The sequence below is a fragment of the Sus scrofa genome, chromosome 16, assembly GCF_000003025.6.
Source record: "Sus scrofa isolate TJ Tabasco breed Duroc chromosome 16, Sscrofa11.1, whole genome shotgun sequence".
Classification (NCBI taxonomy): domain Eukaryota; kingdom Metazoa; phylum Chordata; class Mammalia; order Artiodactyla; family Suidae; genus Sus; species Sus scrofa.
Window position 1 is genome coordinate 21,863,783 of NC_010458.4, and position 14,852 is coordinate 21,878,634.

Below are 14,852 nucleotides of genomic sequence, written 5' to 3' on the forward strand. Positions count from 1 at the left end.
GGTTCCCAGGCTAGGGGTCCAATTGCAGCTGTAGCTGCAGGCCACAGCCACAGCCACAACCACAGCCACAGCAACGCCAGATCCAAGCTGCGTCTGCAACCTACACCACAGCTCACAGCAACGCTGGATCCTTAACCCACTGAGCGAGGCCAGGGATCGAACCTGCAACCTCATGGTTCCTAGTCAGATTCGTTAACCACTGAGCCACGACGGGAACTCCTCTTCTCATCTTTTCCTTGGAGGGAAGGCTCATAAAGTTTGCCCAAGCTTCTTTGTAAAAATGCTCTTTTACAACGGGGGCCTGTGGATAGGAGTGAACTGGTCACCCTGAGTGAATTTCATTTTGCCAGATGTGATCCTGTGTGAGGGGCAGCAGGTAAAGATGGAGGCTTAACTAGGCCACTTCTGTGACCCAGAGGTGACCTGCCTCAGGAGGCCACAGCAATTCCTCTGCCCAGCCAAGGAAGATGGGATTGGTAGCATTCTGGAGGTTTTTTCCTTGGTCTTTTTTTTTTTTTGCCTCGACAACCAATTTTTATTTGACAAGCAGCAGTTAGTTCTCATCCACGTTAACTGTCTGTAGACTTTTGAAAGTGGTGACAGGTACATAGGTGACCCATGTACAGAGCTTGTTTGGTGAGTCTTCATCTTCATTACGTTTTCTGGGCAACCGCGCTCGGATCCTTTATGGGACATTTCTTATTCCTTTGGCCCAGATGCCTTTGTTGAGCCTGGTGTCGCCGTGCACATCCAGAGTTTCCATCTCCTTGATGGCAAATTTCCGGATGCCTTTGAGTGCCTGAGGGGCACGCTTCTTAAAACCCACGCAGTGGAGTTCCTGTCGTGGCGCAGTGGTTAACGAATCCGACTACAAACCATGAGGTTGCGGGTTCGATCCCTGCCCTTGCTCAGTGGGTTAACGATCCGGCGTTGCCGTGAGCTGTGGTGTAGGTTGCAGACACGGTTCGGATCCTGCATTGCTGTGGCTCTGGCGTAGGCTGGTGGTTACAGCTCCGATTCGACCCCTAAGCTGGGAACCTCCATATGCCGCAGGAGCGGCCCAAGAAATAGCAAAAAAAATAAAAATAAAAATAAAACCCACGCAGTGGATTTGCTTGTGAAGGGGGATCACATACTCCCTGATCACCACGTCATTGATGGAGGACTGGCCCTTCTTCTTCTCGCCTTCTCCCTTCTTTGCTGGAGCCATCTTCCCAGGCCCTGGTTGCAGAGGAAGAGCCCAAGGCCTTGTCTTCCTTGGTCTTTCAATTTAGAGTCAGCCTATAGCCGTGGCACTAGCAGAAGATGGACTTTAACTCTGGAGCACAGCACAGATCTTGAATGTAAGCTTGAAAGCGTAAACTAACGTTATTCAGATTTACCCCAAGTTACTCTCACAGTTTCTGATGACCAAAAATTATTTTAGCTGCTGAGATTGATTTGTGTGCAAGACCCAGACGGTTTTCACCATTCACCCTGTTTTCTCAAGTCAAAGCTGCATTTTCTCTTGCTTAAAAAATTTGCATATTTTCTCAGTGCCTGTTTCTGACTCACAATAAACAATGCCCAGACCTCCTGCCAAAAAAATGTCCAAACGCGAAATAGTTGCTATAATAGTCGTTTTGTGATGGCAACTTTGAGCTGTGTGCTTTTAAATTATAATTACTTTTTTTCCTTACAAAAGAAGTGTATCTGTCTTGATTGCTGTAATTATGATTCTATACCAGCAAACACTTATAAAAGACTCATGTCATTGCTATGCTTCATAAAACCCATGCCCTTCAATATGCTTCTTTTGGTAACTGTTTATATGTTTGTGTTTAATTTGTGGCAGAAAAATCTAATGAGAAGCCATTCATCACTGCGTGCATATAAAAATTTGTGTCCTTAACTAAATAGACCGAAGTGGATGGGGCAAGCCCGTTATTGGCATGACATGATTTAGAATCATAGAAATGTGAGAAGGGAAAGCAACATGAGCAAAGTAACGTAGTCTAACCTCATTTTACAGATGACATTCAAAATTGAAAGAGGAAGAACTTGTGGTTGAGTGATTGAAAACATGATGGGGAGTTCCTGTCGTGGTGCAGCAGAAACAAATCTGACTAGGAACCATGAGGTTGCAGGTTCAATCCCTGGCCTCGCTCAGAGGGTTAAGGATCCTGTGTTGCTGTGAGCTATGGTGTAGGTCAAAGGATCTCGTGTTGCTGTGGCTCTGGCATAGGCCAGCAGCTACAGCTCCAATTAGACCCCTAGTCTGTGAACCTCCATATGCCACAGATGCGGCCCTGAAAAGACAAAAAAGACCAAAAAAAAAAAAAAAAAAAGAAGAAGAAAGAAAGAAAAAGAAAACATGCTGGGAGCAGAAATGGACACAAGTTCTAAACCTGAACCTGGCACTAAGGAATCTGGCACAAGCTGACCTGATTTTTCATTCATCCTTGTTCTCAAGGATGATGGGTGGAATCCATGGATTGATGAAAGGTCTCCCTGAGGGAGAGAAGGGGACACTGAGATAGCTTCTGACCCCATCACCTCCCACCCATTCCATTAGAGCGGTTTCACTTGAATCTATTTTGAAATTGTTTTATTTTATTTTTTTGACCGCCCTGCAGCATATGGAGTTCCCAGGCCAGGGATCAGATCTGAGTCACAGTTGCGACCTATACCACAGATGTGGCAATGCTGGATCCTTAACCCACTTTGCCCGGCCTAGGATCGAACTGCATCACAGTACGCCTGAGATACTGTCGATCCCATTGGCCACAATGGGAACTCCACTTGAATCTATTTTATATTGTAATGATTGACAAGGGAATTCATTGGCTTTTCCCCCTTTTCAGGTTTGATGCTTACTGATGTTCTTTCTCCCAAGTTTTAGGATTGGAGATAGATTGATATAATTTCTCATATTTGTGGCTGTGTTGTGTCCATTTATTCATGCAGCAACTCTTTTTTGAAAATGTATTTTATTGAGGTATAGTTGATTTGCAGTATTGTGTTAATTTCTGCTGTACAGCAAAAAAAGCTTCAGTTACATTGTGTGTGTGTGTGTATATATATCCACATAGAATATAGTTCCCTGTGCTATTCAGTAGGACCCTGTTGTTTATTCACTCTATATATAATAGTTCGCATCTGCTAATCCCAAACTCTCAATCCATCCTTGGTAACCACATGTCTGTTCTCTGTATCTATGAGTCTGAGTCTGTTTCTGTTTTGCAGATAAGTTCATTTGTGTCATATTTTAGATTCCACATATAAGTGATATCCTACGGTATTTGTCTTTCTCTTTCTGATTTACTTCACTTACTATGGTAATCTCTAGGTCTTTGTTGCTGTAAATGGCCTTATTTCATTCTTTTTTTATGGCTGAGTAGCATTCCATTGTGTATCTATGTACATATCTTCTTTATCCATTCATCTGTCTATGGAGGTTTATTTATTTATTTATTTTTTTGTCTTTTTGTCTTTGTTGTTGTTGTCGTTGTTGTTGCTATTTCTTGGGCCGCTCCCAGTAGCATTCCATTGTGTATCTATGTACATATCTTCTTTATCCATTCATCTGTCTATGGAGGTTTATTTATTTATTTATTTTTTTGTCTTTTTGTCTTTGTTGTTGTTGTTGTTGTTGTTGCTATTTCTTGGGCCGCTCCTGCGGCATATGGAGGTTCCCAGGCTAGGGGTTGAATCAGAGCTGTAGCCACCGGCCTACGCCAGGGCCACAGCAACGCGGGATCCGAGCCGCGTCTGCAACCTACACCACAGCTCACGGCAACGCCGGATGGTTAACCCACTGAGCAAGGGCAGGGATCGAACCCACAACCTCATGGTTCCTAGTCGGATTCGTTAATCACTGCGCCACGACGGGAACTCCTCTATGGAGGTTTAGATTGTTTCCATGTCTTAGCTATTGTGAATAGTCCTCACGCAGCAACTCTTAGCAGCACCCTCTGTACTGGGGCCTGGGTATGCAGTGGCTGTAAAGACAGGCTCTGCTCTGAAAGAGCCTACAGTCTAGAAAGGCAGAGTTACAGAGCAAGATGAAACTGAAGCCCAGGGAGTCTTGGGAGCACACAGGAGGAACATTCAACCCTGTCAGGGACTGGAGGAGGAGCAGAGGGAAGAGGAGAAGTTTATGGTTGACTTTCCAGAAGAAGCAACAGATGGTAGGCCTTCCTTTTAATGGTCTTTACTTTCTTTTCTCTCTTGTCTTAACAGAAACTACCGGGGACTTCTTTTGGAAAAAGATGAGAAAACAAAGTTCCGAGAAGTGTTAAGAACTCTTGTCACTCACTGCCTGTAAGCCTGGGCACATTGCTTCATCGCTGTGAAACTGCATGTCAACATCTGGATATCCAGGACTGGTAATGATAGACTGTACCGCAAAGCACTGTCCCAAAGATCAAATTAGATAATGTGTGTCAAAGTGTTTACAAAACTAGAAAGCACTATAAAAATGTTGACTATCATTATTGCTAACACCCTGCCAAACGCTTTAATTCCAGCTAATGTCCCCTATCTTTCCCAGCTATGCTAAGATTCTGGTGATTCTGGTCCTGTGGATGTTTGGCTGGGAAAAGAGCCATTTCACAGTATGAGTCATAATTAATAGCAATAACACTTGTGAAATCATCATTAAAAAGCAGACCCTCTTTAGTCTGAGTATGGAGAAAATGTGCTAGATTTCTTTAAACCACCATTATGTTCAACTTTTAGTTAACCTGCAGGAGGAGTCCCTGTTGCGGCTCAGCGGTTAACGAATCCGACTGGGAACCATGAGGTTGCGCATTCGATCCCTGGCCTTGCTCAGTGGGTTAAGGAGCTGTGGTGTAGGTCGAAGACGCAGCTCAGATCTGGCGTTGCTGTGGCTCTGGCGTAGGCCAGCGGCTACAGCTCCGATTAGACCCCTAGCCTGGGAACCTCCATATGCCACAGGTGCAGCCCTAGAAAAGACAAAAAAAAAAAAAAAAAAAAAAAAAACCCAAAAAAACTTAGAGTAAAATTTGATTGGTATAATTTCTCACCACCTGTTGATCTATTGAGGAGGCTCCTGTTGTTCTCTGTTCCTCTTTTTTTTTTTTTTTTTTTTTTTCCTGGCCACACTTTGGGCATGCAGAAGTTCCCAGGCCAGGGATCAAACCTGAGCCACAGCAGTGACAATGCCAGATCTTTAATCACTAGGCCACCAGGGAACTCCCTCTCTGTCCCTCTTAAACTGGGTTCCCCAGGCCTTTCCCCTTAGACTGCTTCTTTTTTTTCTTTTTCTTTTTATGGAAGTTCCCAGGCTAGGGGTCTAATCAGAGGTAGACCTACACCACTGCCACAGCCACAGCGATGCCAGATCCAAGCCTCGTCTGTGACCTATACCACACCTCATGGCAACCCCTGATCCTCAACCCGCTGAGCCAGGGATCGAACCCGCAACTTCATGCTTCCTAGCTGGATTCGTTTCCACTGCGCCATGACAGGAACTCCCTTTAAGCTGCTTCTTAAAACCCCTTTAGAAGTCGAAACATTGTAATGTGCTAGAGGAGCACACTGGTAACTAAGCAAGTGAAGTTGGCTGTGTGGAGGCAAGTACCTGGAGAGGAAGAACCTCAAGAGGTGGTCCCAACTCAATGCCAGCTGCCTGAGGCCCTCAGTGCCGTGAAGTTGTCTGAATTGTTCAATGGAATCGATTTTTAATTTTCTAATTTTAAAAAAACTTTAAGTATTTTTTGTCTTTTTTTAGCCTCACCTGCAGCATATGGACGTTCCCAGGATAGGGGTCAAATCAGAGCTGTAGCTGCCGACCTACACCACAGCCACAGCAATGCTAGATCCTTAACCCACTGAGCAAGGCCAGGGCTTGAACCTTTGTCCTCATGGTTCCTAGTCAGATTCATTTCCACTGAGCCATGATGAGAACTCCTGGAATCAATTTTTTAAAATGCAAGTGTGAATATCCCAGTTTGTAAATGTGCCTCCTACCCCTTGGCTTCTGAACTCAAGTCGTATTATGCTCTTAAAGGGTTTGCATCAACCTAAAATTAACATCACTCCAGGAGTTCCTGTCATGGTGCAGTGGTTAACGAATCTGACTAGGAATCATGAGGTTGTGGGTTCGATCCCTGGCCTTGTTCAGTGGGTTGGGGATCCGGCATTGCTTTGAGCTGTGGTGTAGGTTGTAGACGCAGCTTGGATCCTGCGTTGCTGTGGCTGCTGGCATAGGCCAGCAGCTACAGCTCTGATTAGATCCCCTAGCCTGGGAACCTCCATATGCCGCAGGAGTGGCCCTAGAAAAAGCAAAAAAGACAAAAAAAATAAAAATAAATAAATCAAATCAAATCACTCCAGCGCTTAATCCCTCTCCCCTTGGAGTAGAGTTCAAGTTGGTGTCTGTTTGTTTTTTTTCTTTTTAGGGCCACACCCTCTGCACATGGATGTTCGAGGCTAGGGATCAAATCAGAGCTGCAGCTGCCAGCCTGCACCACAGCCACAGAAACACCAGATCCACCCAAGCGACCTAACACAAAGCTCATGGCAATGCTGGATCCTTAACCCACTGATCGAGGCCAGGGATACTAGTCAGGTTTGTTCCTACTGAGCCACAAGGGGAACTCCAACTTCAAATTTTTTTAATGGAGTGTTTTGGATCCTCTGTATATACAGTGTACAGTGTTGGGCCAGGCACAGCTCCTCCAAGGAGCTCTCAGTCTCACATCTCCCAAAACTCTCATGGGGGCCTCCCATGCCCGCTGCCTAGTAATTACAGCCGCCTTTGTGGGCTCCTTAAGGAAAGGGACTAGTATTGGAGGTACAGTATTGTTCAAGGTTTGTTGAATGAGTGAATACGGTAAAGATTAATTAGAGTTCACCTTTATAGTTGGGTTTTTCAGGCTTCCCATAAGGGCTTAAGATAAACCCGATCAGTTAAAAATCTAACCAGCACTCACCACCGATTTTTTGCTGTGTTGCTTTCTCCATTCAAACCTAAGAAGGAAAGAATTTCAGACAAAAGATCAACTGCCACAAGTACTATCTCTACTACGCCTACCTCCTCGGCTACTTCCACTGGGATTAAGTCACGCCCCCTTCACTGTCTCAACAAATTTCCATATTGCAGAAGGAAAAATCAGCACTCCTTCCAGCGATTCTAAAATGTAAACGACGTGAACAAGGAAGGACGAAATCTCCCATGAAATTAAAAATGAAAGTGGAAAATATTCAATAAAGGTTAACAGGGTTTCTAATCACATTGTTCCTCAAATTCCAGAATTCCCTTATCTTCAGTGCTGAAATGTGACTGTTCTGTACTATGTTACAAAACATACTTGTTCTTCACCCTCATACTTCACCCTAATGAATGGGAATAGTCCATTTAAGGATAGGTTGGATCCCATTGTTTCTTGCTAGAGTGACATTTCCCCCGTCCCTCCCCCAAATGAAGTAACCTACAACATATGTCATAATAGCATGGTCAAAGAAAATTCTTGGTAAATTTTTCAAAAGCAACAACATTTGCAGCATTTTTTTTTTAATCTCAGGAATATCACTATTAATATGATTTCCTGGCTCTGTGTCTCCTACCCAGAGTAGCTTTCAATGTAATGCAGCATATAGAGGTTTGTTCATAACTTCTTGCCATTTCACTTATTAAGTATTTCTATGAAGGAAAAGATGTTTTAATGCTCAAGGGTCTTATTAAAAAAAAAAAAAAAAAAAAAAGAGGAAAAGGAAGAAATATGTGCTGAGTAAACCCAGGTTGTCCCAAGGGCATAACTGCAGAGAAAGTGGTACTTAAAAGTCACTCCCAATGTTTCCTTCAAACTAAAAGTCTGAACCAAGACTCTTGGCATCTCATTTTCTCATTAGGTTTTTATTACAGCCAACAAAACTTTCAGTGGCGAATGACTTCCCTTCTCCAGGGTTCACCAGGCTCCCATAATGTCTGTGCAAACGGAAATAATGAAATGGTTTTTCACCAAGATTTGGGGATTAGAAAAAAAGAAAAAAGGAAGGGGCGCTAGGGCCTTCTCATCTTAAGAGATGCTAACCAAAGTGTGGTTTTTCTAGTCCTTCTTCTTGTCTCTAAAAAAAAAACAGAATTAGGAAACGGAAATTCCACTTGGCTTGAAACCCCCTTTAAAATCATGTAAAGATTTCACTTTTAAGTTCTCTTAAAACACAAGTCACTTCCACAAGAAATGTGGACAAATTAGTCTTAAACCCATGGCTCAGAGAGGACTTAGTGTAGTAAATAAATGCTTTAAAATGTAGTCATGGTGTTGAGAAATGACATCTGCTCCATGTACCTAGGCCAGAAGCGCCAACACAAAAATAAGCGATTTTGTTTTAACACAGAAGTTTGCAAAGTGTTTTGTTGAGTACCCTTACAGTCTGCCATTCATTTATAGGTGTTATGTAATGTTTATTATGTATCAGGTATAAGATTCCCTTCTTGCCCTCAAAGAACTTACAATTTAGCTGCGAGGTCAAAATTTAACACAAAAAAAGACAGGCGCAGTAGGAGACAGTGTAATTAAGTGTTAAACAACGTGATACAGATGCTAAGTGATCTAGGAGAGCAGAGGAAGAGGAAGATTGCTGAGTTTGGGGACCGTCAAGAGTATACATTTTCAGTAATCTCTTAAAATGGTGCAATTTTAAAAGTTGTTACAATCCCTGCTAATTTATAACTTTAGCATTTACATGATTCACCCAGTTGCTTTCCAACCAGTAGCTGTTCCAAAGAATATATACATGCAAGAGTTGAAGCTTGGCAGGAGACATATCTTTAGAATCTCCCAGGATTTGCTAATGAAGGGAAAAGACATACTTTCTTGTTGGAAAACAGACCCAAGAATTAAGCAGATTTGGCATGGAGAATATGAGATTTACTAAACAGGAATATAGAACTCTGGTTGTAATTTTCGGTATGGGTTTTTGTTTCTATTAAACATTTTTCTTCATGCTAAATAAATTCTAAGTTTTGGAGTTGAGTCAGGCTCAACAGTTTTTGTTTTGTTTTTCATTTAAAAAAATCTATTTTCACAATCTACTTTCCTTCTTAAAAGAGGTGGACTAGAGTGCAAGTTATATTCTCAAGGCAAAGAGAATTTTCTAATTCCTAAAAATGACAGGGCAGGGGGAGGAGTATGAGGGACCTTTAACCTTTAAAACGGAGGCATCTTTCGGCACAGTAACTTATCTTTTCAAATGACGAAACTTCAAGCGTGCATTTACACTCTTGGTCTTAAAATGTTTTTTACTTTAGTAGTTTAGCAAAGATCCTGGTCTCTTTATGTTTCTTATTTTTTAAAATCTTTGCAACGCAGACAGTTTGAGCTAAATTAGGCTTGTTATAATAGAGTTTAAACTGCTAAAATAGAGGCATGTCTCATCTTGTGTTTTGAGTAAGTTTAGGCAAGTTTAGAGAATTGTAGCTAAGTATTATTTTTCTCCATTCTTGATTGCGTTCCGGGTCTTCCCAAGTAATGTCAGTTATTTCCCCAATTCTAAAAAGAGGGACTCTTTCATAACAGTTGTACAACCAGGCAAAAGAGCACACACTCGTGTTTCCTTAAGGGGAGGAAAGCTGCAATAATGTGAGATAATTAAATTTAGCCCTAGAAAAATCTTTGAAACGTTCTAATCAAGACTTCAAGCTTTCTGGAGTGTGTGTGCGCGCTTTATTCTCCCATTCTTCCTGGTCTTGGTTTTGCATTTCTAATGAAAGTGAACTGACAAAGCGGGAAAGTGGTCTAAGAAGCAAAACAAAGCCAGCAAGCATGCTTCTGGTGCGCCAAGATTAATCAATATTCCAGAAACCTCGGGTTTCCCCCCTCCTGCTCCGTGGTGTTTTCATTTTTCCCCACTCCCCCTTTCCCGGGCACAGACTCCGCCCCTTTTCTTAAGTTGCCCTCATAGTAATTTGCAGTTTCAGAGCACATGCACGCCTTGCTCGCTGCGTTTTGTTGCTCCGCTGTACCTGCTGGGAATTCACCTTGTCATTGCCTGGGGTATCTTCCACCCGCCACAAAATCAGAAAAGGTAGGTCTGACGTCCTGTATTCCTGCTCAGCTTAATTTCTCACTCTTTTTCTCTGCCCGTGTATTTCGTTTCCCAAGCCGAGAAGTAGCGAGAGTAAAAGCTAGCCATTTTGGTAGATAAAGTTCACGTTAGTAATTTAATGCAATGAGCGTGTGGTGTCTATTTACGCCGTGTCCTCTCTTAATTTGGAGTTGAGTCATTCAGGGTGGATTGGGGGCAGCCTGTGGTTCGAGCTCTAGACAAGAGCCAGGGCTGAACTGGTCTGTTTAAAAGTGACTGGTGAAGGGAATCAGAGAGTCGTAGGGGAAACAAAATCTGGTCTCGCGTCTCCTCTTCTTCACGTCTCCCCAAACTTCTAATCTGCTGTGAAGTCTTAAGCAAGTTGGGGGTCTTATTGTCACTGCCCCCCAACCTGCAATTTTATTTATAAGTCAAAACTGTTAAAGCAAGTCCTTTTTTCCGCACTTGGGTTTGCCGAAGGCTTCCAAGGAAGCTCTTGCTTTCTAGTTACCTCCCCCACGGACGCACACGCTGGCTGTTCGCGTTGCCAGATACACACGTCCACAGGCACCACTGACTTTTCCTTGGATTTATCTATCATGGGAAAGATTATGGATTAGAAATCTTGTAAAACAGCAGGAGGAATCCCTTGATCTTTCCCAACAGCTGATTTCTACCTAGGAGAGATTTACTTAGATATATTCGAATAACCTCGGAGCACTTTAAAGAAACTAGAAACCATATGCTGCAAAGTTTGGAATGAAAATGAGATTCATCTCCTCATCTGTTTTAGAAATTCTAAATTTTCACATCCTGGGAAGTCAGTGATAGTTTCCTCAGACGACACCAGCATGTGTGCCACAAGACAAATGCCACTTTGTACTTCTAGTTGTGACAAAAATGAAAAGGGATTATGATTTCTGATAGCTTATAAATATGCCCAGTGGTAGTTTGCTTATTTCATGAAAAACATTTCATAGTTACCATGTGAAAGAGTCAAATGTCTTTTGCAGCTCCCATGGGTATCTGTGTTCTTTTTCATAAGCACAGCTACTAGTTGATATTATCATGGGTTTTTTTTTCCCTTCATGAAGAAAATACTTTATTTTACATAACAGAAACCGCTGACTGTGAAATCTCAATATCTGAGTTCATTTTATTGACCTGGATATGACTTCACCATGTATACATCATAAGCCATTAAGTAGCTATTGAGCGTTTCCTGGGCATTCGGTTGGACATTAATTGAGGGTGAATGTTGTGCAAAGCTCCCTGCTAGGTTCTAGGGGATCAGGTGGGGGTTGGGGGTGCTCAGTCAGTTCACCCCCAGCCCTGGTGAACTCTTTTATACCTTCACTGGAGAGAGAAGGGCAAGTTTTTAGAAACATAACCTAAGTTTCTGCTCCTATATTCTGGATTTGTGCACATGTCTCACACGTGGTCCAGAAAATATGCACATTCTACCCTTGAGTCACTGGCATCGCTGCTCTCCAGCCCTTGATTCCTACTGGGATTGTGCAGTTTGCCAACAGCTTCCCCTGGTGCTGGGCAGCACTGATTTCTCACCCCTGGAGGTTTTTTAACCCTTGTCTCTCTCTCTCTCTCCTGTTCAGTTGTGTTCTTTAACACCAAAGAGGACTGGCTTTCTGGGGCTGATTCTGTGACATTGGAATTCAAAGAAGAGACGCTCCAGAGAAATACGCTATGACGAAAAGCAATGGAGAAGAGGCCAGGATGGGGGGCAGGATGGAGAGATTCCAGCAAGGAGTCCGTAAACGCACACTCTTGGCTAAGAAGAAAGTGCAGAACATCACAAAGGAGGATGTTAAAAGTTACCTATTTCGGAATGCTTTTGTGCTGCTCACTGTCACCGCCGTCATTGTGGGTAAGTCATTTGATAACCACCAAAAAACCAAAAAACAAACCTGGATCTTGTTTCTCTGGGGCATCTGACTGCCTGGGAATGTTATCAGATGAACTTATTGTTGGTATTCCAAAGGATAGCCTAGGTTTTCCTCTGGATCAGATGATTATTATTTTTCCCCCCCATTAAATGACAGTCTGTTGGCATATTTGGAACAATATATGGTAAACACATGGGAATCTGAAAGAAGCATCCTTAGGCATTATGCAAATCAGTTGATTGTGTGGAGAAGGGAAATAAATGTTTTTCCATCTCATGTGAGGATAACAGGATAATTTAATCATTAGGCCTGAGCAGTTAAGTAACAATAAAAACCAGCAAGCAGGCAAGATTTGGCCAAAATGTGATCATTATACAATGTCACTTTCACTTAAAACTAATTTATGCAATTAGTATACCCAAAATGAGACGCATGTCTCTGGTAGTAATTATATTCTAACTGATGATGACTTGAAGCTGAGTATCAGCACTTAGACACAGAGGCTGAATCTTTTTTGTTTGCGCACTCTCTCATCCAGTGCCTGGGAAAGGTAAATTGGGGAAGATGTTAACACAGATAGATCTCTCATCATTGCCCCCAAGCGCCTGCCATAAATAGCTATACCTGTTTTTGAAACATCTCAGTCTCTTACTAATGTAGCATTGTTGACAGCAGTCTGTGCAAATAAAACGTTCCTGTTTTGTTTGACTCCTTGGTAGCCGAAATGATAGTTCATTACTGATGGGTAGCATTAGTCCTCCTTTAAAATATAGCTGAAAAAACTGCTTACTTGGTTTTTTGACGGACCCAATACAGAAATCCTTCAGCTGGTAAACACATAAGCCAAGGTCACGTAGTAAAAAATGCTATAACTTAAATTTTTACTAATCTGCCTCAAAAAAAAAAAAAAAAGCCTTTAATCTCTACTTTGGAGTTTGCCAAGATCTCCATCAAATGGAAGAGGCAATAATAAAAACAAAGAAAATTCTATAGCATGTGAATATAATTATAACTTTATCCCGCAAAATAGGATTCTTAGATTGCAGACAAATAGGAATATGGCAGAAGAGTTGTTGTAAGACTTTAAGATATATTCCACTTTGGCTCCTCTTAATAACTGTTGGTGATTAATGACTGTTCAGTTACTTTTAGAAACGTGACCTGATTTTCAGAGAAAATGTCCTGATTGACTTGAGAAGTAATGCTTTCTTTAGGCTCCCAGGTTTAAATATCTTCCTGGAAGAAGTGTTTCCATACTGTATCCTTGTCTTGGAAGTTGATAGAAACTGCGGTATTCTCACCTCATTTTTGCTTTGAATTAGTTGTTGTCAAGCCAAATAATAGCTGCGTTATAATAATCATGCATGTTTATATAGCACTATTCTAGCTACTTTCTAGGTATTTTGCATGTATTAGCTCACTCCTTAAACAGGCCTATGAAGGCAGTGGGTTGGTATGATTAGTCTGATCTTCATTTTATGGCTGAGGAGATGGAGCACAGAGAGTTCAAGCAACTTGCTCAAAGATACACAGCTAGTAAATGCTAGAGCTGGAAGGCAAACTTAGGCTGTCCAGTGCCAGAAGCCATTCTCTCAACCCCTCTGTCTTCCCGCCTCTCTGCTCTCCTGACTAGCTGACATCCTATGAGAGATGCCAGGAAGAAAAATGTTGCTATGTCCTGGCAGAGGCCAATTACCAAGCAATGCTAGATGCATTCACACAGCATTGTCATTTTGCTATACGATTGACTTTAACTCAGCCAAAAAGGTGTAATTCTCCTACAAATGATTAAGCCACATCCCTCTCATTCATTGAACAAATATCCATTTATTTTGCAACCCTGTAGGTATAATAATAGAGCTCAGTGATACTGGACTATGTTTGGGAAAGATGCAGAAACGTGTATTCGACATGGTGTTCTAAGAACAAGGGTTCAATTTCTAGGAGAGAAATGTTTCGGTTAAAGAATAGAGAATTTGGAAAGTGATAAAACCTGACCATGGAAAGCAGATGGATCGGGAAGGAAGTTCGGAAGTGATTACCAAGAAATAACATCACTAAGAGGAGGAAGTTAATGCTGGGATTTCAGAGACCATTTTCCGAGGGCGTTCTGGGATCATTTCCTAGTCCAGTGAAGACTTTCTTAAGATTTGTGAGAACTGTGATGAGTTGGCTGAGCTGGGATAGAGAACTTGGCAGGATGCCCTCAGGGTTGGCTTTCCTAATGGAAACTGAGGAGGTAGAAGTAAGAGAAGAAGGTCCTAACAAAGCAAAGAGCTCATTGACAGTCAGAGAGACCACTGGGTCCACACCAAGTCTACACCAAAGACTTGGAATCGCAACTTAGTAGCAAACAGATTTAGGAGCGGAGGAAGAACCCCCCAGTTGTCTCTTGGTTCCTCTTCCACTGAGGGCCCAGAGAAAACAAGGGTTCCTTTAGCTTGTCACTGAGGACCCTGTCTATGTCAATTCTACAAGAAAGAATGGGGAAAGGACATGGGGATATCAGCTCTGTAATTTATTTGCTTCAGCATAAGGACAAACTGGAGATGCTAGACAATCGTTATTTTCCCCAAAGATGAAATGAGAAGAAAGAACTACAGCTATTACTGCGTTTCTCAGGGTTTTGTTTTTTGGTTGTTTTTTTTTGGCTCTGTCGGTGGCATGCATATGTTCCTTCTCCAGGGATCCACCCTGTGCTGCAGCAGTGACCTGAGCTGCTGTCACGACAGTGCTGGATCCTTAACCCCCTGCGCCACTGGGGAACTCCTTGAATTCTTAGGTTTTGATCACTTTTACTAAAAAAAGACTGGGAAGAATCTCCATATTGGTGCATTTTTGGGCTCAATCTGTTTTATTTTGTCTTTTTGAAGTAAAATAAGTGTGTTTAATATGTGGAAGTAGAAACTAGAA

At 42.2% G+C, this 14,852-nt stretch overlaps 1 protein-coding gene and 1 pseudogene across 4 annotated transcripts in view; one reads left to right on the plus strand and one right to left on the minus strand.

The window, feature by feature from the left end:
- LOC100515866 lies at window positions 283-1,412 on the minus strand (annotated as a pseudogene).
- SLC1A3 (solute carrier family 1 member 3) overlaps window positions 9,909-14,852 on the plus strand; it is a 91,625-nt gene continuing 86,681 nt past the window's right edge. For all 4 annotated transcript variants that reach the window (NM_001244425.2, NM_001289945.1, NM_001289946.1 and 1 more), the window contains 2 exon segments: window positions 9,909-10,035; window positions 11,649-11,920. In NM_001244425.2, the coding sequence (NP_001231354.1) occupies window positions 11,740-11,920 (181 nt within the window). In that variant the 5' untranslated portion in view covers window positions 9,909-10,035; window positions 11,649-11,739.